Source organism: Pelobates fuscus, chromosome 1 (genome assembly GCF_036172605.1).
Source record: "Pelobates fuscus isolate aPelFus1 chromosome 1, aPelFus1.pri, whole genome shotgun sequence".
NCBI lineage: Eukaryota > Metazoa > Chordata > Amphibia > Anura > Pelobatidae > Pelobates > Pelobates fuscus.
Window position 1 is genome coordinate 2,726,531 of NC_086317.1, and position 23,788 is coordinate 2,750,318.

The 23,788-nt window shown below is 48.6% G+C and overlaps 1 protein-coding gene across 2 annotated transcripts in view; it reads right to left on the reverse strand.

The window, feature by feature from the left end:
• The window catches only part of ICOSLG (inducible T cell costimulator ligand), a 106,631-nt gene that overhangs the window by 14,432 nt on the left and 68,411 nt on the right, over positions 1–23,788 (reverse strand). For both annotated transcript variants that reach the window (XM_063441798.1, XM_063441796.1), the window contains exon 2: positions 18,533–18,643. In XM_063441798.1, the coding sequence (XP_063297868.1) occupies positions 18,533–18,549 (17 nt within the window). In that variant the 5' untranslated portion in view covers positions 18,550–18,643. The remainder of the gene's footprint in view (positions 1–18,532; positions 18,644–23,788) is intronic.

The following is a 23,788-nucleotide window of genomic DNA, read 5'->3' on the forward strand; positions in this document are numbered from 1 at the left end:
TTGCATAGCAAGACCACTTAATGTTATCTCACATATATATTATTCTTATTATAGCCAAATTTGCCACCCTAACTCCTCCCACAGTTTTTACACTACATAGACAAAAATATACCAAAACGTGCAGATTGTTCCCGATCGGATTGCTATTAATTTGTGGAACGTTTCGCCGAATGGTTCACGGAATATCGTCGTTCTTGTGGCGAAATTGCTCCCATAGGAATGAATGGCAAAGCTAGAGTGGGAGCTGGCAAAAGCTGAAAAATCAGGACATGATTTCTAAACTGCCACCACTCCCTCATTTTCAGGCCCACCTACACAAATCTTATATCAAAACGTTCAGCTATCCCTGCTGCCACTAGAAATGTCCACAGCTAAGCCATAGTCCTGATAGTTTTCACAATATGACCATTTGTTTGCAACTCACGCAGTCCATTGACATTCATTGAAACTCCACTCTGCAAAGCTCACATTTGAAGGGCAATATCTAAACTGCGACTGTGCTTTCATTTTTAATATTTCAGAGACATACTATGCATCAAAATGTCTCACAATATAAAGCTCTTCGCTGTAGGATTTATAGTGTTTAAAATATGACCGTTTTTTTTTTTTTTTTTTTTTTTTTTTCATACTTCATATTTTTTATTTTTATGGTGCATGAAAGATCACAACATTTCTTGTATGGCCACAACAGCCTTAACAAGCGCATTGGTTACAAGTGTACGAGCATATTTGTGGTAGGAAAGAAACTTGTACATAGTTTAGTGAGTTGCTTGGTTCATAGAAACATTGATGAGTTTAGCTCGGAAGTAGCGAGGATAAGGATAAGGACCAGAAGCTTATTATCTAGTGAGCTTGTAGCAATTACGTATAATGAGGAGCGCTGCCTGTTTTTGCGTAAGTTGTATATACATTAATGAAGGCTATCATGTGCCTCCCAAGTAGCAGTAGACTTTGCAATTGCATGTTACAGTGAGTCATACAGAGGGTATTACTATGTCTGTGACATTCGGGGCTGACGCTCATTTGAGGATTTACAATAGTATGTCACCTTGCAGTGTATGTATAGGGTCCGACGTCTGTTTGCCACTGACTGCTTGTGGTGAGGATGTCATCTGCGTAGGAGTGGGTATTGGTGCGGTATGGTGTGTGATAGAGGTTTGTTGCGGTGGGTGATGCCCCATAAGGTGGGGTATGTGGTGTTCTGATGTTCCATGTTTGGAACACGGGGTCTGCTCTGGAGGAGGGAGGGCGGCCTGTGGGCAGCAGGGAGATGTGGGTCGAGGTATCCCTTCAGTTACAGTCGCCTGTATCGTGGAGTCATGGGTATTGGGGACCTCAGGTAGCAGGTTGGTCCGTGGTGTGTGGTAAGGGGTCTGTCGCCGGGGTTCTGTAGTGTGTGTTTGCTTTGCTTCCCTGACAGGGCCCCCTTTCGTTACCTGGCGTGTGGCTTGTGTCGGCCTCAGTCAGGTGTGCGAGGGAGAAGTCTTGTGTGTCAGGTGTCACAGGTGGTTCTTGTGCTCAGCGTTGTCACTCTGGCAGGGGGTGACGTGCGGTCAGGGGTAGTAGGGGGGGAGTGAAGGGGAGGTAGCGATGGCGGGGGGTGACCAGGAATTAGTTTGGGTGTGCCTGGGTGTGAGAGGTGGGGTGTGGGCTTCGGGCTCCCGGGCCTGTGTCCGCGTCCCAGCTCCCCCCGTCCCTGGGCCCGGCATCGGCGTGCTCATTTCGGATCCGTCCTTCCGTCGGGACTGCCTCCGATGTTCCGTCGCTCCTGTCTGGGCCCTCCGGCAGGGGGGGCCTCGTATTTGATCCCGGGGGTTGCGTGTCTCCTCCGGTCCCGGAGGGGGAGGCGAGCCATCTTAGCCAGTGGTACCAGGTGTCGTGGTAGCGCTGTATACGTCCGGCCGCTGAGAGGATCAGCTCCTCGATCTGTCTGATGTCCTCCACTCTGGTTAGCCACTCTCTCAGCGTCGGGGCCGTGGGTTGTTTCCAGTGTGTCGGGATAAGACTACGCGCCGCGTTTAGGAGATGTGGTATCACTGATCTCTTGAATTTAGGTGTGGGGATTGAGGTTAGTTGGAGTAGGTAGGTTTCCGGTGTGAGTTGTATGTTTGCGTCCGTTATGGTCACCATGACAGCGTGAATCGCCGACCAATAGGGTTTGATGTGTGGGCAGGTCCACCAGATATGGAAGAGGGATCCCAGTTCCCTCCCGCACCTCCAGCATTCGGGTTCGCAGGCATCTGTTATTATGGATAGTTTCTCGGGTGTCCTGTACCAGTGCGAGAGCATTTTATATCCTGTTTCCTGGAATTTGGTGGCTATGGATGCTTTATGTATGAGTGTGAACACTGTGGTCCATTGTTCCGCAGGGAGTGTGTGTCCTAGATCCCTTTCCCAGTATTTAGTGAAATAAGGGAGAGGTGCATCGGTGGATGGTGTAATCTGTGTGCGGTATAGTAACGATATTGCGTGCGGTGGGCTCGGGGGGTTCGTGCACATCATCTCAAAGGCGGTGAGTGCTCGGGTCGCTGAGTCCAGTCCTGGCGTGGTCTGCAGGAACCTCTTCAGTTGATGGTATTTGAAGAGGAGCGACCAGGTGTGCGGGTTGTTCGGGACCAGTTCTCTCAGGGTTGTGATTGCGCCCTGTTTGTACACGTCCTTCAACCTGCAGGGGGTTGGTAGTCCCAGCGCTGTAATGTAGCGGGGATCCTCCGCCGGAGGGAGTCGTGGGTTGTGCGATACAGGGCAGAGAGGTGAGAGCTCCGGAGCCATGTCCTTTTGTAGAGCCAGTCTCCTCCAGATGGTCATTGTGACGTTCAGCGTTGGATGTTGTTTTGGCAATTCGCCTTGCGTCGCTTTCGGTAGCCACGGGAGGAGAGGGAGGGGAGTTTGCGAGAAGCTCGCCTCTATCGGGATCCACAGTTTGTCTTTTGGGTTGTGTGTCCATTCAATCAGTCGTTGGAGGTGTATCGCCTGTCGGTATTTTGTCAGGTCTGGTAAGCCTAGGCCCCCATGCAGTTTGGGTTTGGTGAGAGTGGCAAAGTTCAGTCTCGCTTTTTTACGGTGCCACACGTATTCTGTCATTGTTTTTCGGACTTGTGCAAAAAAGGATTTGGGGATATGTACTGGTAGGGTCTGTAGGAGGTATAGGAGACGTGGGAGAATATTCATCTTGAGTACACTGATCCTGCCCAGCCATGTGATATGGGGGAGGTGCCAGGCATTCAGGTCTTTTGTGATTCGTTCCAGGAGGGGGGGGAAGTTGATGCGGAAGGTGTCCGTAGGGTCCGCCGATAGCCATGTCCCCAGGTATTTGATCGCCTCTGTGCACCAGCGGAAGGGGAAGTCATTCTGCAAGCTGGTAACCAGCGCTTGGGGGCATCCCACATTGAGAATCTCAGATTTAGTGTAGTTGATTTTTAGGTTTGACAAGGTGCCATACGTGTCGAATTGCTGCAGCAGTTCTCTGAGAGAGTGCCGTGGGTTGGTGATTGTAAACAGGAGGTCATCCGCATATGCGGAGACTTTGCTGACTCCCCATCTGCCTCCAATTCCGGAGATGCCAGGTTGAGCTCTAATGGCGTTGAGGAACGGCTCCAGACTGAGGACAAAGAGCAACGGTGATAACGGACAGCCTTGTCTCGTGCCGTTTTTTATCTCAAACGGGTCTGAGAGGAGTCCGTTCACCTGTACTCTGGCTGTTGGGTTGGCGTACAGGGCCGATATCCAGGCCATCATGTGCTGTCCTAATCCGAGGTGTGCCAGTGTGGACCGCAGGAAGGACCAATCGACCCTGTCGAAGGCCTTCTCCGCGTCCGTTGAGATCAGTAGGGCGGGCAAGGGACCCTGCTTTGCTGCGTGGATCAGGTTGAGTGCCTTGGTGGTGTTGTCTCTGGCCTCTCTGCCCTCCACGAATCCCACCTGGTCAGGGTGGATCAGGTCTGGCAGTAGCGGTTGGAGGCGAAGAGCCAGAATCTTGGCGAACAATTTGAGGTCGGTGTTCAGCAAAGAGATCGGGCGGTAACTGGCACAGGAGGACGGGTCCTTCCCTTCTTTTGATATTACCACTACGTGGGCTCGGAGCGAGGCGGGGTCTAATGAGCCTCCATTTTGAATGGAGTTGAAGAGGTTGAGCAAGTGTGGGGTAAGAACGTCCGCGAACATCTTGTAGTATTTTGCCGTAAAACCGTCCGGGCCAGGACTCTTTCCCTGCTTGGCTTTTTTGATGGCCAAGCATACTTCTGCGCTCGTGATGTCTTCCTCCCGGGCAGCGACGGTTTCGGGCGGGAGTTTAGTTGTCATGTGTTGTGTGATATATGCCTTCTGGCGAGCCTCGAAGGTCTTCGCCGTTTCGGTCTGGCGTGAGGGGTTTGCGGGCAGGTTATATAGTGAGGAGTAATATTGTCTGAACCCCTCCGCGATGGTTTTCGGCGTGAGCAGTGATTGTCCCCTCAGTGCGATCCGTTGGACATGGCTCTTTTGCCTCCTTGCTCTCAGCGCTCTGGCTAGCAGTTTGCCGCTCTTGTTCCCATATTCATAGAATGTTTTCTTCGTGAGCTGAAACTGGAATGTAATCTTAGATGTGAGGCGCGTGTTTAGATCTGCTTTGGCGTCCAGGAGTTGTTTGTAGGTAGCGTCGTCAAGGGAGCGTTTGTGTCGCGTTTCAAGTTGGGTCACTCGGTCGATGAGGTGTGAGATTTCTTGTGCGCGTTGTCGCTTCAGGCGGGTGCCGTGCTTGATGAGAATGCCCCTGATGACGCATTTATGCGCTTCCCAGATGATGGGTAGTGTACAGTCAGGTGGTTTGTTGGTGAGGAAGTAGTGTTCCAAAGCGGTGCGTATTTCCGTTTGGATGATTGGGTCTTCCAGGAGGGATTCGTTTAGCTTCCACGTCCATTGCGGTTTGTAGGGTCTGGGGTCATCGATGGCGAGGATTAGTGGTGCGTGATCGGACCAGGTTATGGGTGCAATGCGGGCAGATCTCAGCGTGTCTAGGTTCCTGTGTTGTATGAAGAAGTAGTCTAATCTCGAATAGGAGCTGTGTGGTGCTGAGTAGTATGTGTAGTCCCTTTCCGTATTGTGGAGAATGCGCCAGCAGTCCGCTAGTAGATGCTCGGAGAGGAGGGATCTCATGCCTCGGAGGACATGGTCCGGGATCGTGGAGACGCCTTTCGACGTGTCGACTCTGGGGTCCAGGGGGGCGTTGAAGTCCCCTCCAATTATGACGGTGCCCTCTCCAAATGTTTCCAGGGTTCGTAGGGCGGCGGACAGGAATTGTTTCTGGCCCTTGTTCGGGAGGTATAAATTTGCCAGAGTGATTTTGGAGTTGCCTACATTCCCTTTGATGAAAAGGTACCTGCCTTCCGCGTCTTGTATCTCCGCTTCGAATTTGAATTGGACGTCTGCTGAGAGCAGGATGGCCACTCCCTTGGATTTGTTCAGGGGGTAAATATGACCGTTTGAAGATGGCAACCGCCAGTGAAGTGAGCAATTTGGAGCAGTTTGTTTTTAACCGCTCTTCTCTGCCCTATTTGGAATCTATTAGTTCCTGTTGGCAGTTGGTAGAATGTTCGAGGGATTTGAAAGATTTGAAAGCTCTTCTCTGCCCTATTTGGAATCTATTAGTTCCTGTTGGCAGTTGGTGGAATGTTCGAGGGATTTGAAAGATTTGAAAGCTCTTCACTGCCCTGTTTGGAATCTATTAGTTCCTGTTGGCAGTTGGTGGAATGTTCGAGGGATTTAAAAGATTTGAAAGCTCTTCTCTGCCCTATTTGGAATCTATTAGTTCCTGTTGGCAGTTGGTGCCAACCTTTCCACAGTTACTCCAGCCACTCCAACCACACAACAGTTACTCAAGCCACTCCAACTACACAACAGTTACTCAAGCCACTCCAACTACACAACAGTTACTCAAGCCACTCCACCCAGTTACTCCTCCCACTCCAGTCGTAGACTACTGTAACGGACCGTTTTGCTCAAAAGGGGATAAAAATCGTTTAGGCGATAATCCCCTTTTTCCTAGACCAGCAGCTACAGCAATCACCAATCTCCCGAACTGCAAACTGTACGAATTCTGGAAACTCCCGAACTGGAAACACACGAACCTTGGAATCAGACGAACAGGAAAAGCATACAATCCGCTTACACTCCTGGCAGTCAGCATACAATCCAATTCCCCCAAAAACGAGACGACACATCGGTTTGAGGGTCAAGCAGAATCTGTTTTACTGAGGGCTACCTGCCCAGTATTTATGCAGGTCTCCCACTTGGTGGACACTCCCCTAAGGGACCAAATGGGAGACTGAAACAGTAGACAGACATGTATCACTTTAGTACATACAGCCACAATACTTTCCCACAATGCATCCTGGCTTCCTCCTCTCTGTCCTGGAGATAATTGGAGAAGTAATTCAATTATCTCCCAGGACAAAGGAAAAACTCCATTACACATGTGGGGACACAAAACAGACTATCACTTTAAAATACATAAAGACACATAAAACACAGTCATAAAAGACACATAAAACACAGACACACAAAACACATGTCATAAAACACAGACATGTAACATATCCCCAGATAGCTCAGGTCTGAGTGCACATTATTAGGTGAATGGCACCCAGACCACACGAATACAGTTTAATTGCCATAGAGACAAAGTCTTTAATTATACGAACAGGCTCCATGGCATGGCTATCTGGGTTAAAACATTCACATAAAACAAACTACCGAATTTACATGCATTCACCAAATCCATACGAATTAGAACCAGGGGCTGGAGGTTCAGCGTTGCCTGCACGTAACAGTGTCCGGGTTTGGTGCATGAAAGCCGGGCAGGCAAGCGCTGGCTGCCCGGGGAGCTCCAGAACAGCGCCATTGTGTGGCGGCTAAGTGTAACCGCGACCACCCAGTAACAATCAATTAAGCTGAGGTTAACCGCAGCTTCAGGGAGGTAAATGGAGGGCACACTCCAGCTTCTGGGTGGCCAATTAACAGCGCTCGCCGGCATCCCACGGATCTGGGGAAGCTGATAATCGGCTGTTTGTTCGGTAGATAGAATCTACCGAATGGCTGTGCAGAGAGGGAGAAATAAATCCTCCTGCACAGCAAAATTAACCCTTTAGCTGCCGGTCCATAATCTAAAGGCAGCAGGCGGGCAACCAGGCTCCTCCAGTTCACAGTGGCGAGGTTGGCTTCTCCACACTTCTCCCCTTTACCAATTAGACTAACAGGGTACCTGATCTCCTGCCGGTCAGTGCCCTGGTTAGTCCAGCAACCCACCCACAAAACAGAAACAGCAGTACAGCCCACCCACAATAACTGGTTACTACACCTGGGTAGAGGAGAACTTTGTCCAGGTCCAGGTGTCTCACCACGGCTGTGTGGGGGACTGGTAGTCTGCCTTGGTGGGTTGCTGAGTGGGCAGAGACCAGCGGTACTCTGCCCTGGTGCCAGTACTACCGCAGAAGTAGCCTGGTTGGAGCCTGGTTGTGGGAGGGAGAGACCGACTGTCTCTCCTCTGGCTACACCACTCTGTGGCTGGGGGACAGGACCGACCGTCCCTACCCCTTGGGCTGTAAGTGCAGAGACTACGGTCCCATCTGCACAGTTGCGGGGCTTAACATCTCCCCTTGGTGGGTTAGGCTGCCGCTGGAGAGAGGGTGTAACAAGCTCCTCTCTCTGGACTGTCAACTGCCGCTGGGGAGAGGGGTTAACAGGCTCCTCTCTCTGCTGGTGGAGAGGGGGACCAGCTGTCTCCCCTTTCATTATTTTGTCCTGCTGCTGGGGTGTGAGACTGACGGTCTCTGCTCCCTGCAGGATACACTGCCGCTGGGGAGGAAGGACGACACCTTCAGCTCCCTGGGGTACACACTGCCGCTGGGGAGGAAGGACGACACCTTCAGCTCCCTGGGGTACACACTGCCGCTGGGGAGGAAGGACGACACCTTCAGCTCCCTGGGGTATACACTGCCGCTAGGGAGGAAGGATTGTACCCTCAGCTCCCTGGGACACACACTGCCGCTGGGGAGGAAGGACGACACCTTCAGCTCCCTGGGATACACACTGCCGCTGGGGAGGACGGACGACACCATCAGCTCCCTGGGGTACACACTGCCGCTGGGGAGGAAGGACGGCACCTTCAGCTCCCTGGGATACACACTGCCGCTGGTGAGGAAGGACAGCACCTTCAGCTCCCTGGGGTACACCCTGCCGCTGGGGAGGAAGGACAACACCTTCAGCTCCCTAGGGCACACACTGCCGTTGGGGAGGAAGGATGGCACCTTCTGCTCCCTGGGACACACACTGCCACTGGGGAGGAAGGATTGCACCTTCAGCTCCCTGGGATACAATCTGCCGCTGGGGAGGAAGGACGGCACCTTCTGCTCCCTGGGGTACACACTGCCGCTGGGGAGGAAGGACGGCACCTTCATCTCCCTGGGACACACACTGCCGCTGGGGAGGAAGGATTTCACCCTCAGCTCCCTGGGACTTACTCTGCCGCTGGGGAGGAAGGACGGCACCTTCAGCTCCTTGGGGTACACACTGCCGCTGGGGAGGAATGATTGCACCTTCAGCTCCCTGGGACACACACTGCCGCTGGGGAGGAAGGACGACACCTTCAGCTCCCTGGGGTACACACTGCCGCTGGGGAGGAAGGATTGCACCTTCAGCTCCCTGGGACACACACTGCCGCTGGGGAGGAAGGACGGCACCTTCATCTCCCTGGGACACACACTGCCGCTGGGGAGGAAGGATTTCACCCTCAGCTCCCTGGGACTTACTCTGCCGCTGGGGAGGAAGGACGGCACCTTCTGCTCCCTGGGGTACACACTGCTGCTGGGGAGGAAGGACGACACCTTCAGCTCCCTGGGGTACACACTGCCACTGGGGAGGAAGGATTGCACCTTCATTTACCTGGGGTACACACTGCCGCTGGGGAGGAAGGATTGCACCTTCAGCTGCCTGGGATACAATTTGCCGCTGGGGATCCTCGCAGGACCAGTCTAGGAGGTCCGCTACCTCGGGTGCTGCTGGTTGCTGTTGGGAAAGAGGGCCGGCTGTCCCTTCCCGGGCCTCATTGATGAGTCGCAGGTAATCCCACTCCAGGTCACATTCCTGGGTGACCAGATACCGTAGGTCTGCCTCAAGGTCAATAGCGCTAGGGAGCCCCAGCATGTCCTCTCGGTCGTAACACAGGTCCCAAAAACGAGAGTCAGTAGCTTTCCCAAAGTCCTCATCATCAATATTATCCCAAAATAGGCCAAGGCCAGTGTAATCTCCGCCTTCTGGGAACTCATACTCTGCCATCTCGGGGACACACTGAGCTGCGTACCACTGTATCACCTGGTATGAGTCGTCGAGCGTCAGTTCTGCATATACTAACATCTCGAGTCTAGTCATGCACTTTTCTTCGGTCTGTTTTCTCAGGAGGGGCATCCGCTCTGTCATTCGAGCCAGGATTTGCTGCCTTCTGCTGCGGCGCCGATCCCCTCGCGAATACTGTACTTCTTCTAGGGCTTCGTCCCACAATCTGGCTCTGGCCATCTCTCTGTACCTCAACATGTCCTCCTCTGAGACTGCTCCAGACCCCAGGAATACGTAACTGTACACTTTATCTTGAAGCTTCTCCTCCATTTTCCGAGTTCTTTCGTAGATAGGGTCGCTGTACGGGTACTAGCATTGCCCTCAATTTGTAATCCAGGAATTGATGTTGTCTGTAGCTGTCCCTCTGGCTGTAGGAACGATCCCGCCGCTTGCCACCAATTGTAACGGACCGTTTTGCTCAAAAGGGGATAAAAATCGTTTAGGCGATAATCCCCTTTTTCCTAGACCAGCAGCTACTGCAAGCACCAATCTCCCGAACTGCAAACTGTACAAATTCTGGAAACTCCCGAACTGGAAACACACGAACCCTGGAATCAGCTGAACAGGAAAAGCATACAATCCGCTTACACTCCTGGCAATCAGCATACAATCCAATTCCCCCAAAAACGAGACGACACATCGGTTTGAGGGTTAAGCAGGAACTGATTTACTGAGGGCTACCTGCCCAGTATTTATGTAGATTTCCCACCTGGTGGACACTCCCCATAGGGACCAAATGGGAGACTGAAACAGCAGACAGACATGTATCATTTTAGTACATACAGCCACAATACTTTCCCACAATGCATCCTGGCTTCCTCCTCTCTGTCCTGGAGATAATTGGAGAAGTAATTCAATTATCTCCCAGGACAAAGGCAAAACTCCATTACACACGTCGGGACACAAAAGCGACTATCACTTTAAAATACATAAAGACACATTTTATACATAAAACACAGACATGTAACATATCCCCAGATAGCTCAGGTCTGAGTGCACATTATTAGGTGAATGGCAATCAGACCACCCGAATACAGTTTAATTGCCATGGAGCTAAAGTCTTTAATTATACGAACAGGCTCCATGGCATGGCTATCTGGGTTAAAACATTCACACAAAACAAACTACCGAATTTACATGCATTCACCAAATCCATACGAATTAGAACCAGGGGCTGGAGGTTCAGCGGTGCTTGCACGTAACAGTGTCCGGGTTTGGTGCATGAAAGCCGGGCAGGCAAGCGCTGGCTGCCCGGGGAGCTCCAGAACAGCGCCATCGTGTGGCGGCTAAGTGTAACCGCGACCACCCAGTAACAATCAATTAAGCTGCGGTTAACCGCAGCTTCAGGGAGGTAAATTGGAGGCACACTCGAGCTTCTGGGTGGCCAATTAACAGCGCTGGCCGGCTTTCCACGGCTCTGGGGAAGCTGATAAACGGCTGTTTGTTCGGTAGATAGAATCTACCGAACGGCTGTGCAGAGAGGGAGAAATAAATCCTCCTGCACAGCAAAATTAACCCTTTAGCTGCCGATCCATAATCTAAAGGCAGCAGGCGGGCAACCAGGCTCCTCCAGTTCACAGTGGCGAGGTTGGCTTCGCCACAACTACTGGTGGAGGCAAGAACACTTCACACAATTTCCCCAGAAATTGTAGCTTTTCTAGTTTTTAAAATATTTTACCAGGAAAGATACATTGAGATTTCTCTTGTTTTCAAGTATATCCTGGGTCCACAAAACATTGCATTGATACAATAGGGTACAATAAAATACAAAAACAATATTAATACACAATATATACAAAATTTAACATAGAACAGGTAGGAAATATATAATCAACCATGACAGGTGCATTCTGTTTTGAGGTATGTAGAGAGGAATCTCTTAAAGGACTTTAGGCTTGGGGAAGATTTGAAAGTGTGCCGGAGGTCGTTCCATAATTGCGGCGCTCTGCAGGTGTAGTAATTTTGGTCTTTAGTGTATATATAGTCTTGGGTCAAGGGCTTGCGACATTAATATACGCCTATATTAATGAAAAGTACTAATACGCAATCTGACTTACAGTTTCTTCAGATTTATTCTTAGAGTTACTGATACATAATAAAACAACACAGGATGTTACATGATCATGAATGTTCAACAGCAGATGGTAATTGCTGGACTCCTGAAGGGAGAGTTAGTCTCTACATAGTTACACAGCCGGACAAGAACAACCTCATGCAGCAACGACTTACCTGTCAGTCTCTTCATTTACCTGTCAGAGCACTCTGACTGGATGGCTTAAACCCACCAATCAGAGTGCTCTGAGCCTAATTGCATGGCGGGGCAAGACTTTATAATCCTTCCCCCGCCCTGCAGATGTAACGAGAATATACCCCAACACGCAGGATTCAGCTTAACAGAAGACAACACAAAGGGGAGATACGTCTACCCGACCTTAGAGTGGCCGGACTCGACGTATATAGGAGAAGTACAGAGTCAGGAACGATCCGAGGTCAAGGGCACAAAGAGACAGCATAAACTAGGACTAGCCGGGGTTTGGTACACAGTAAACAGCAAGCCGGCAAACAGAACAGATAAGGATAAAGAAATAACGTAGTCAGAAAACAAAGCCAAGGTCAAGTACGAAGGAACACAACTGAACACAACAAGCGCTAAAGGAAACAGAAACCACGATAGGGCAAGGAACCAAGGGAAAAAGGTGAGTATAAATAACTAAACATCTATTTTGATTGGTCCCTGTCATCTCCACGTCCCCAAAAGGTAAGTGTATGGGGAGTGTGGCATGACAGGGACCAATGGGAGGCCTTTTCCAATTTAGGCTCCCACTGTCCCTTTAAGAGCGCGCCCGAGACCCGCGGCACGCTCTTAGAGTAAGGCGGGACACGTGACCGCTTCTCGCGGTCACTGCCCGCCTTCCTGTTCCTGCCTTCGGATGAGCTGCGCGCGGCTCGTGCAGCAGCAGGACCGCGCACGGCTCGAACAGAGGACCCCGGCCGGCCCCTGGAAAGGGTAAGTACCGCTACAGCAGAGCTCAGTCTGCGCGGAGCCCTCCATGGGTGAAGAAGGATTTTTTTTTTTATTGTATCGGTTATTACGTTTTTTTATTTATTTTAGAAAACATTGAATGGTAAGTTTTATTTTTTTTTACAGGTACTTAGTTAAAGGTTCCACCCTCATTATTTTTAGGGTGAGGGGGGTAGGTAGGGGGTTAATTTTTTTCGGGGGGGAGGGTGTGACTAGGGGTTTGGGGACCCCTAGTCACCTGGGAGGGGGGGGTTAGCATTTTTTTAGGGCCCCCACCCACCGCTCAGGGGTGGGGGCTGGGGGAGGACATTAGGTCCTCCCCCTTATTTTAGTGTAGGGCCCCCACCCACCGCTCAGGGGTGGGGGCCAGGGGGGAGGACTTTAGGTACACCCCTTTTTAATATTTAGGGCCCCCACCCACCGCTCAGGGGTGGGGGCCAGGGGGGAGGACATTAGGTCCCCCCCATTAGTGTTTAGGGCCCCCACCCGCCGCTCAGGGGTGGGGGCCAGGAGGGAGGACATTAGGTCCTCCCCCCTTATTTTACTGTAGGGCCCCCACCCACCGCTCAGGGGTGGGGGCCAGGGGGGAGGACATTAGGTACCCCCTCTTTTTAATATTTAGGGCCCCCACCCACTGCTCAGGGGTGGGGGCCAGGGGGGAGGACATTAGGTCCCCCCCTATTAGTATTTAGGGCCCCCACCCACCGCTCAGGGGTGGGGGCCAGGGGGGAGGACTTTAGGGCCCCCACCCACCGCTCAGGGGTGGGGGCCAGGGGGGAGGACATTAGGTCCCCCCTTTTTAGTATTTAGGGCCCCCACTTACCGCTCAGGGGTGGGGGCCAGGGGGGAGGACATTAGGTCCCCCCCTATTAGTGTTTAGGGCCCCCACCCGCCGCTCAGGGGTGGGGGCCAGGGGGGAGGACATTAGGTCCCCCCCATTAGTGTTTAGGGCCCCCACCCGCCGCTCAGGGGTGGGGGCCAGGAGGGAGGACATTAGGTCCTCCCCCCTTATTTTACTGTAGGGCCCCCACCCACCGCTCAGGGGTGGGGGCCAGAGGGGAGGACATTAGGTACCCCCTTTTTAGTATTTAGGGCCCCCACTTACCGCTCAGGGGTGGGGGCCAGGGGGAGGACATTAGGTCCCCCCCTATTAGTGTTTAGGGCCCCCACCCGCCGCTCAGGGGTGGGGGCCAGGGGGGAGGACATTAGGTCCTCCCCCCTTATTTTACTGTAGGGCCCCCACCCACCGCTCAGGGGTGGGGGCCAGGGGGGAGGACATTAGGTACCCCCCCTTTTTAATATTTAGGGCCCCCACCCACTGCTCAGGGGTGGGGGCCAGGGGGGAGGACATTAGGTCCCCCCCTTATTTAGGGCCCCCCCCACCGCTCAGGGGTGGGGGCCAGGGGGAGGACATTAGGTCCCCCCCTTATTTTACTGTAGGGCCCCCACCCACCGCTCAGGGGTGGGGGCCAGGGGGGAGGACATTAGGTACCCCCCCTTTTTAATATTTAGGGCCCCCACCCACTGCTCAGGGGTGGGGGCCAGGGGGGAGGACATTAGGTCCCCCCCTTATTTAGGGCCCCCCCCCACCGCTCAGGGGTGGGGGCCAGGGGGAGGACATTAGGTCCCCCCCTTATTTTACTGTAGGGCCCCCACCCACCGCTCAGGGGTGGGGGCCAGGGGGAGGACATTAGGTACCCCCCCTTTTTAATATCTAGGGCCCCTCCCACCGCTCAGGGGTGGGGCCAGGGGGAGGACATTAGGTCCCCCCCTTATTTTACTGTAGGGCCCCCACCCACTGCTCAGGGGTGGGGGCCAGGGGGGAGAACATTAGGTCCCCCCATTAGTATTTAGGGCCCCCACCCACCGCTCAGGGGTGGGGGCCAGGGGGGAGGACATTAGGTCCCCCCCCTTTTTAGTATTTAGGGCCTCCACTCACCGCTCAGGGGTGGGGGCCAGGGGGAGGACATTAGGTCCCCCCTTTAGTTTAAAAGCGCGGGTGGGGGCTAGGAAAGGGGGACCTTTTTTTTTCGGAACTTCGGCACTTCGGCACTTTGACACTTTGGAACTTCGGTACTTTGACACTTCGGAAATTCGGTAATTTCGGTACTTCGGGACCTCGGTAATTCGGCACTTCGGCACTTCAGCAATTTGGACATTCGGAAGACACTGAATGTCCGAATTGCCCGAAATTCGTCCGAATTCATATTCAGACCGAAACAAATTGCACATGTCTAGTTTGTAGTGAGTGCAGTGTGTATAATGAATGTAGTGTGCTTGTAGTGAGTGCAGAGTGTGTATAATGAATGTCGTGTGTTTGTAGTGAGTGCAGAGTGTGTATAATGAATGCAGAGTGTGTATAATGAATATAGTGTGTTTGTAGTAAGTGCAGATTGTGTATAATGAATGCAGTGTGTGTGTGCTGGATGATGTGTGTGTGTGTGCTGCATGATGTGTGTGTGTTGGATGATGTGTGTGTGTGTGTGTGTGTGTGTGTTGGATTGTGTGTGTGTGTGTTGGATTGTGTGTGTGTGTGTGTGTGTGTGTTGGATGATGTGTGTGTTGGATGATGTGTGTGTGTGCGTGCTGGATGATGTGTTAGATGATGTGTGTGTGTGTGTGTGTTTGATTGTGTCTGTGTGTCGGATTGTGTGTGTGTTGGATTGTGTGTGTGTGTTTGTGTTGGATGGTGTGTGTGTGTTGGATGATGAGGGCGAGCATTTTTTTTTTTTTACTTTATGTGTTTATATTTTTTTGTTTTATTCCCCCCTCCCTGCTTCTTACCTTGTCAGGGAGGGGGAGATCGCCTGGTGGTCTGGTGGAGGGAAGTAGCCGCAGCACACAGGGGCCATCACACGCTGTGTTCCCTCTCCAGCTCTATCTCTCGCGAGACTCACCTGTGCGGAGCATTGCCATGGTAACCCGTGGCAACGCTCTGACAGCCGCGGGTCTCGCGAGAGTTAGTGCTGGAGAGGGAACACAGCGTGTGATGGCCCCTGTGTGCAGGTAGCAGGGCTCGACTCCTGCAGGATCACTAGCAGGAACAGCGATAATTGGTTTAGAATTAGTACAGTTACTGATCCAATTATCTCACAGGCAGAGGGGAGGGATTGTATGCTGTGTGGGGGAGTGTCATGTAATTAAACACCTTTTGTCATTGGTCTGTGACTTTGTGCTGCAGTCCCCCAAGAGGTCCAGGGGGGAGTGCCCCTTGCATATAAGGTCACTTGTGGCTGCCATTGGAGCATTCCAGCTTACACTCCAAAACTGTGTGTCGTCCTGTTATTGGAGGGAAGGAAGATGTAACCCCTGTGTCTGCTGTTCCATCCTGCAGGGGATTCAACGGGGAAAGTCCTTGTAAGGACTAGAGCTCCCAGGACTGAGTGTCGTCCAGTGACTGGGGGTGTCTAGAGCGAATTCCCCATTCGGCTACAGGAAGGAGCTGTTCCAGGGCCCCAGTCAAGCCATGGCGACTGTGGGCAGAAGGGCTGTGGTTTGTCCCCTATTCCAGCTAAGAAGCGGTCCTTGGCGGAGGTACCCAGTCGGGGTACAGGGAGCTCCATTACAAGTGTATTATAATATTGTGTGTGTCTGTCTGTGTTATAACATTCTGTGTCAGTGTATTATAACATTGTGTGTCGGTACATTATATCATTGTGTGTCAGTGTATTATATCATTCTGTGTGTGTGTCAGTGTGTGTAACAGATGCCCTGTTCATTGGATTATAATTTTGTTACTGTCTGAACTCCTTGTTGCAATATCCTTCACCTAACCCGGCATATGAATTGAAAAACGAACAAACTGTACCCAATTTGTTCGTATACCGAACATTTTACTGATCGTTCGACCACCCAAGCCAGTCGTGTGCCGTCATTTGACTCATTTGACTTTATGCCAAACCGCAACTCCAACGTTCTAAGTGGTTCCCTGGGTGGCCGTCGATTCGTATGCACGAACACGTGGCGGCGGCCATCTTGTGTTGTCGAACGCGTCCAGCGGGATTTGGTCATCGAGTGTCTGGAACTATTTGCGGACACGCAATGGCCCGAACACCACTGGGACTTCCAGGACCACTTAGACTCGTGATAATTCACCCGAAGAAGGCGGCCTTCGGTAGAAATAGCATACGAATGAAGCGGCACATGACCATCACACGCACAAACGGTCCCTGTCATGCCACACTCCCCATACACTTACCTTTTGGGGACGTGGAGATGACAGGGACCAATCAAAATAGATGTTTAGTTATTTATACTCACCTTTTTCCCTTGGTTCCTTGCCCTATCGTGGTTTCTGTTTCCTTTAGCGCTTGTTGTGTTCAGTTGTGTTCCTTCGTACTTGACCTTGGCTTTGTTTTCTGACTACGTTATTTCTTTATCCTTATCTGTTCTGTTTGCCGGCTTGCTGTTTACTGTGTACCAAACCCCGGCTAGTCCTAGTTTATGCTGTCTCTTTGTGCCCTTGACCTCGGATCGTTCCTGACTCTGTACTTCTCCTATATACGTCGAGTCCGGCCACTCTAAGGTCGGGTAGACGTATCTCCCCTTTGTGTTGTCTACTGTTAAGCTGAATCCTGCGTGTTGGGGTATATTCTCTGTACCCAATTTGTTCGTATACCGAACATTTTACTGATCGTTCGACCACCCAAGCCAGTCGTGTGCCGTCATTTGACTCATTTGACTTTATGCCAAACCGCAACTCCAACGTTCTAAGTGGTTCCCTGGGTGGCCGTCGATTCGTATGCACGAACACGTGGCGGCGGCCATCTTGTGTTGTCGAACGCGTCCAGCGGGATTTGGTCATCGAGTGTCTGGAACTATTTGCGGACACGCAATGGCCCGAACACCACTGGGACTTCCAGGACCACTTAGACTCGTGATAATTCACCCGAAGAAGGCGGCCTTCGGTAGAAATAGCATACGAATGAAGCGGCACATGACCATCACACGCACAAACGATTATGTGAACTGTAAATCGACATTATATAATGCACGAAAGAGACTGGCCACACCAGCTGAATTCATGGCACTATTCTGGGCAGGAGCCTTGTGTGCGGCCGGGCAGAAATGGGACTTCCATCTAACTTTCGTACCCCTGAACCGATTTGCATGATTTTTTTTAACATGTTGTTCCCCTAGTTATGGGCTATCAGATAATGTATGTTTGATGGGGTTTGGATATGGTTTTAGGGTATTTCTGAAAATGTGTAATAAAATTTATTTTTTCGTTTGGAGATAATTGAGTTGATACAGTAATTAACTCAATTATCTCCCAAGCAGAGGGGAGGGGTTGTGTGTAATGTATGGGAGTGTCTCATTGTCTGACTATGTTTATTGGTTGTTCACTGTTTTTCCCTGAGCCCAACAAGGTCCATCTGGGTGGCAACCTTGTTGGAAAAGTTGCATAAAAGGCCGGAATGGCCCATTAAAATCAGTTCTGCTTGTCTTGTACTTGTAGGGAACCTGCTACACAGCTAGTCACTAGCTCCTGTAAGAGCTCTACTACACCTTCAACTACTGGTTTAGCTGAGATGACATCTGGAGAATATTGCAGAATATCTCCTCTCAAGGGAAAAGGACATCTATAACGGCATACACCCCCTGATACACAGGGTGGTCGTTACAGTGTGCTATATCATTGTGTGTGTGTGTGTGTATTATAACATTGTGTGTGTCAGTGTATTGTATCATTGTGTGTGTGTGTATTATAACATTGTGTGTGTCAGTGTATTGTATCATTGTGTGTGTGTGTCAGTGTATTATAACATTGTGTGTCAGTATATTATAAAATTGTGTGTGTGTCAGTGTGTTATATTATTGTGTATCAGTGTGTTATAGTATTGTGTGTCAGTGTATTATAATATTGTGTGTCAGTGTGTTATAACATTGGGTGTCAGTGTATTATAATATTGGGTGTCAGTGTATTATAACATTGGGTGTCAGTGTATTATAACAGTGTGTGTGTCAGTGTGTTATAACAGTGTGTGTCAGTGTATTATAACTATGTGTGTGTGTCAGTGTGTTATAACATTGTGTGTCGGTGTTATAACTGTGTGTGTGTGTCGGTGTGTTATAACATTGTGTGTCGGTGCGTTATAACATTGGGTGTCGGTGTGTGATTGTCGCCCCCTCCTTATTTCCTACCTTGTTGAGAGAGACATTCCCTGATGACAGCTCCCCACTCACTGCACCGCTGACCAGTCTTGCCCGAGCTCTGCTTTGCTTCTTTCTTACTTTCACTTCCTAGTTCCCGCCCTAAAAAAAAAAATCATTCTTAATTCTCTTACTTCCTCACTACCCCCCCCCCCCCCGCCCTCCTGTTTGTATGACTCCCAGGCGCCCCCTGCAGGGAGATTGTGTCATACTGTGTTACTGTCTTTAGAGATCATAGTAACACTGACATTAACTCGGTTTGATCTATTTTATCTGATAGAAATTGCATGTAATATAAAATATTAGCATTTAATCTGAGGGTGGCCTGTCCCGTCACCTCTCCCTCTAACAAACAGGAGAGATTGCTGGCTTATAGTCGCATCAGTTATTATTAGTGATGTCCCGAACGGTTTGCTGGCGAATAGTTCCTGGTGAGCATAGCTTGTTCGCGTTCGCCATGGATGGCACACATATGCGATGTTCGGTCCGCCCCCATTCGTCATCATTGAGTAAACTTTGACCCTGTACCTCACAGTCAGCAGACACATTCCAGCCAATCAGCAGCAGACCCTCCCTCCCAGACCCTCCCTTCTCCTGGACAGCATACAATTTAGATTAATTCTGAAGCTGCATTCATTTTTTTTTTGTATTATTTTTTTTTCTGTTTATTATACATTCTCCCCCCCATAGCCAGTAACCTGTGTTTATTATACATTATCCCCCCATAGCCAGTAACCTGTGTTTATTATACATTATCCCCCCATAGCCAGTAACCTGTGTTTATTATACATTATCCCTCCCATAGCCAGTAACCTGTGTTTATTATACATTATCCCCCCATAGCCAGTAACCTGTGTTTATTATACATTATCCCCCCATAGCCAGTAACCTGTGTTTATTATACATTATCCTCCCATAGCCAGTAACCTGTGTTTATTATACATTATCCCCCCATAGCCAGTAACCTGTGTTTATTATACATTATCCCCCCATAGCCAGTAACCTGTGTTTATTATACATTATCCCTCCCATAGCCAGTAACCTGTGTTTATTATACATTATCCCCCCATAGCCAGTAACCTGTGTTTATTATACATTATCCCCCCATAGCCAGTAACCTGTGTTTATTATACATTATCCTCCCATAGCCAGTAACCTGTGTTTATTATACATTATCCCCCCATAGCCAGTAACCTGTGTTTATTATACATTATCCTCCCATAGCCAGTAACCTGTGTTTATTATACATTATCCCCCCATAGCCAGTAACCTGTGTTTATTATACATTATCCCCCCATAGCCAGTAACCTGTGTTTATTATACATTATCCCCCCATAGCCAGTAACCTGTGTTTATTATACATTATCCTCCCATAGCCAGTAACCTGTGTTTATTATACATTATCCCCCCATAGCCAGTAACCTGTGTTTATTATACATTATCCTCCCATAGCCAGTAACCTGTGTTTATTATACATTATCCCCCCATAGCCAGTAACCTGTGTTTATTATACATTATCCCCCCATAGCCAGTAACCTGTGTTTATTATACATTATCCTCCCATAGCCAGTAACCTGTGTTTATTATACATTATCCCCCCATAGCCAGTAACCTGTGTTTATTATACATTATCCTCCCATAGCCAGTAACCTGTGTTTATTATACATTATCCCCCCATAGCCAGTAACCTGTGTTTATTATACATTATCCCCCCATAGCCAGTAACCTGTGTTTATTATACATTATCCCCCCATAGCCAGTAACCTGTGTTTATTATACATTATCCTCCCATAGCCAGTAACCTGTGTTTATTATACATTATCCCCCATAGCCAGTAACCTGTGTTTATTATACATTATCCTCCCATAGCCAGTAACCTGTGTTTATTATACATTATCCCCCCATAGCCAGTAACCTGTGTTTATTATACATTATCCCCCCATAGCCAGTAACCTGTGTTTATTATACATTATCCCCCCATAGCCAGTAACCTGTGTTTATTATACATTATCCCCCCATAGCCAGTAACCTGTGTTTATTATACATTATCCTCCCATAGCCAGTAACCTGTGTTTATTATACATTATCCCCCCATAGCCAGTAACCTGTGTTTATTATACATTATCCTCCCATAGCCAGTAACCTGTGTTTATTATACATTATCCCCCCATAGCCAGTAACCTGTGTTTATTATACATTATCCCCCCATAGCCAGTAACCTGTGTTTATTATACATTATCCCCCCATAGCCAGTAACCTGTGTTTATTATACATTATCCTCCCATAGCCAGTAACCTGTGTTTATTATACATTATCCCCCCATAGCCAGTAACCTGTGTTTATTATACATTATCCTCCCATAGCCAGTAACCTGTGTTTATTATACATTATCCCCCCATAGCCAGTAACCTGTGTGTATTATACATTATCCCCCCATAGCCAGTAACCTGTGTTTATTATACATTATCCCCCCATAGCCAGTAACCTGTGTTTATTATACATTATCCTCCCCATAGGCAGTAACCTGTGTTTATTATACATTATCCCCCCATAGACAGTAACATGTGTTTATTATACATTATCCCCCCATAGCCAGTAACCTGTGTTTATTATACATTATCCCCCCCATAGCCAGTAACTTGTGTTTATTATACATTATCTCCCCATAGCCAGTAACCTGTGTTTATTATACATTATCCCTCCCATAGCCAGTAACCTGTGTTTATTATACATTATCCCCCCATAGCCAGTAACCTGTGTTTATTATACATTATCCCTCCCATAGCCAGTAACCTGTGTTTATTATACATTATCCCCCATAGCCAGTAACCTGTGTTTATTATACATTATCCCCCCCATAGCCAGTAACCTGTGTTTATTATACATTATCCCCCATAGCCAGTAACCTGTGTTTATTATACATTATCCCCCATAGCCAGTAACCTGTGTTTATTATACATTATCCTCCCATATCCAGTAACCTGTGTTTATTATACATTATCCCCCCATAACCAGTAACCTGTGTTTATTATACATTATCCTCCCATATCCAGTAACCTGTGTTTATTATACATTATCTCCCCATAGCCAGTAACCTGTGTTTATTATACATTATCCCCCATAGCCAGTAACCTGTGTTTATTATACATTATCCCCCATAGCCAGTAACCTGTGTTTATTATACATTATCCTCCCCATAGCCAGTAACCTGTGTTTATTATACATTATCCCCCCATAGCCAGTAACCTGTGTTTATTATACATTATCCCCCCATAGCCAGTAACCTGTGTTTATTATACATTATCCTCCCATAGCCAGTAACCTGTGTTTATTATACATTATCCCCCATAGCCAGTAACCTGTGTTTATTATACATTATCCCCCCATAGCCAGTAACCTGTGTTTATTATACATTATCCCCCCATAGCCAGTAACTTGTGTTTATTATACATTATCCCCCCCATAGCCAGTAACCTGTGTTTATTATACATAATCCTCCCATAGCCAGTAACCTGTGTTTATTATACATTATCCCCCCATAGCCAGTAACCTGTGTTTATTATACATTATCCCCCCATAGCCAGTAACCTGTGTTTATTATACATTATCCCCCCATAGCCAGTAACCTGTGTTTATTATACATTATCCCCCCATAGCCAGTAACTTGTGTTTATTATACATTATCCCCCCCATAGCCAGTAACCTGTGTTTATTATACATTATCCTCCCATAGCCAGTAACCTGTGTTTATTATACATTATCCTCCCCATAGCCAGTAACCTGTGTTTATTATACATTATCCCCCCATAGCCAGTAACCTGTGTTTATTATACATTATCCCCCCATAGCCAGTAACCGGTGTTTATTATACATTATCCCCCCATAGCCAGTAACCTGTGTTTATTATACATTATCCCTCCCATAGCCAGTAACCTGTGTTTATTATACATTATCCTCCCATAGCCAGTAACCTGTGTTTATTATACATTATCCCCCCATAGCCAGTAACCTGTGTTTATTATACATTATCCCCCCATAGCCAGTAACCTGTGTTTATTATACATTATCCCCCCATAGCCAGTAACCTGTGTTTATTATACATTATCCCCCCATAGCCAGTAACTTGTGTTTATTATACATTATCCCCCCATAGCCAGTAACCTGTGTTTATTATACATTATCCTCCCATAGCCAGTAACCTGTGTTTATTATACATTACCCCCATAGCCAGTAACCTGTGTTTATTATACATTATCCCCCCATAGCCAGTAACCTGTGTTTATTATACATTATCCCCCCATAGCCAGTAACCGGTGTTTATTATACATTATCCCCCCATAGCCAGTAACCTGTGTTTATTATACATTATCCCCCCCATAGCCAGTAACCTGTGTTTATTATACATTATCCCTCCCATAGCCAGTAACCTGTGTTTATTATACATTATCCCCCCATAGCCAGTAACCTGTGTTTATTATACATTATCCCCCCATAGCCAGTAACCGGTGTTTATTATACATTATCCCCCCCATAGCCAGTAACCTGTGTTTATTATACATTATCCCCCCCATAGCCAGTAACCTGTGTTTATTATACATTATCCCTCCCATAGCCAGTAACCGGTGTTTATTATACATTATCCCCCCATAGCCAGTAACCTGTGTTTGTTATACATTATCCTCCCATAGCCAGTAACCTGTGTTTATTATACATTATCCCCCCATAGCCAGTAACCTGTGTTTATTATACATTATCCCCCCATAGCCAGTAACCTGTGTTTATTATACATTATCCCCCCCATAGCCAGTAACATGTGTTTATTATACATTATCCCTCCCATAGCCAGTAACCTGTGTTTATTATACATTATCCCCCATAGCCAGTAACCTGTGTTTATTATACATTATCCCTCCCATAGCCAGTAACCTGTGTTTATTATACATTATCCTCCCATAGCCAGTAACCTGTGTTTATTATACATTATCCTCCCATAGCCAGTAACCGGTGTTTATTATACATTATCCCCCCATAGCCAGTAACCTGTGTTTATTATACATTATCCTCCCATAGCCAGTAACCTGTGTTTATTATACATTATCCCTCCCATAGCCAGTAACCGGTGTTTATTATACATTATCCCCCCATAGCCAGTAACCTGTGTTTGTTATACATTATCCTCCCATAGCCAGTAACCTGTGTTTATTATACATTATCCCCCCATAGCCAGTAACCTGTGTTTATTATACA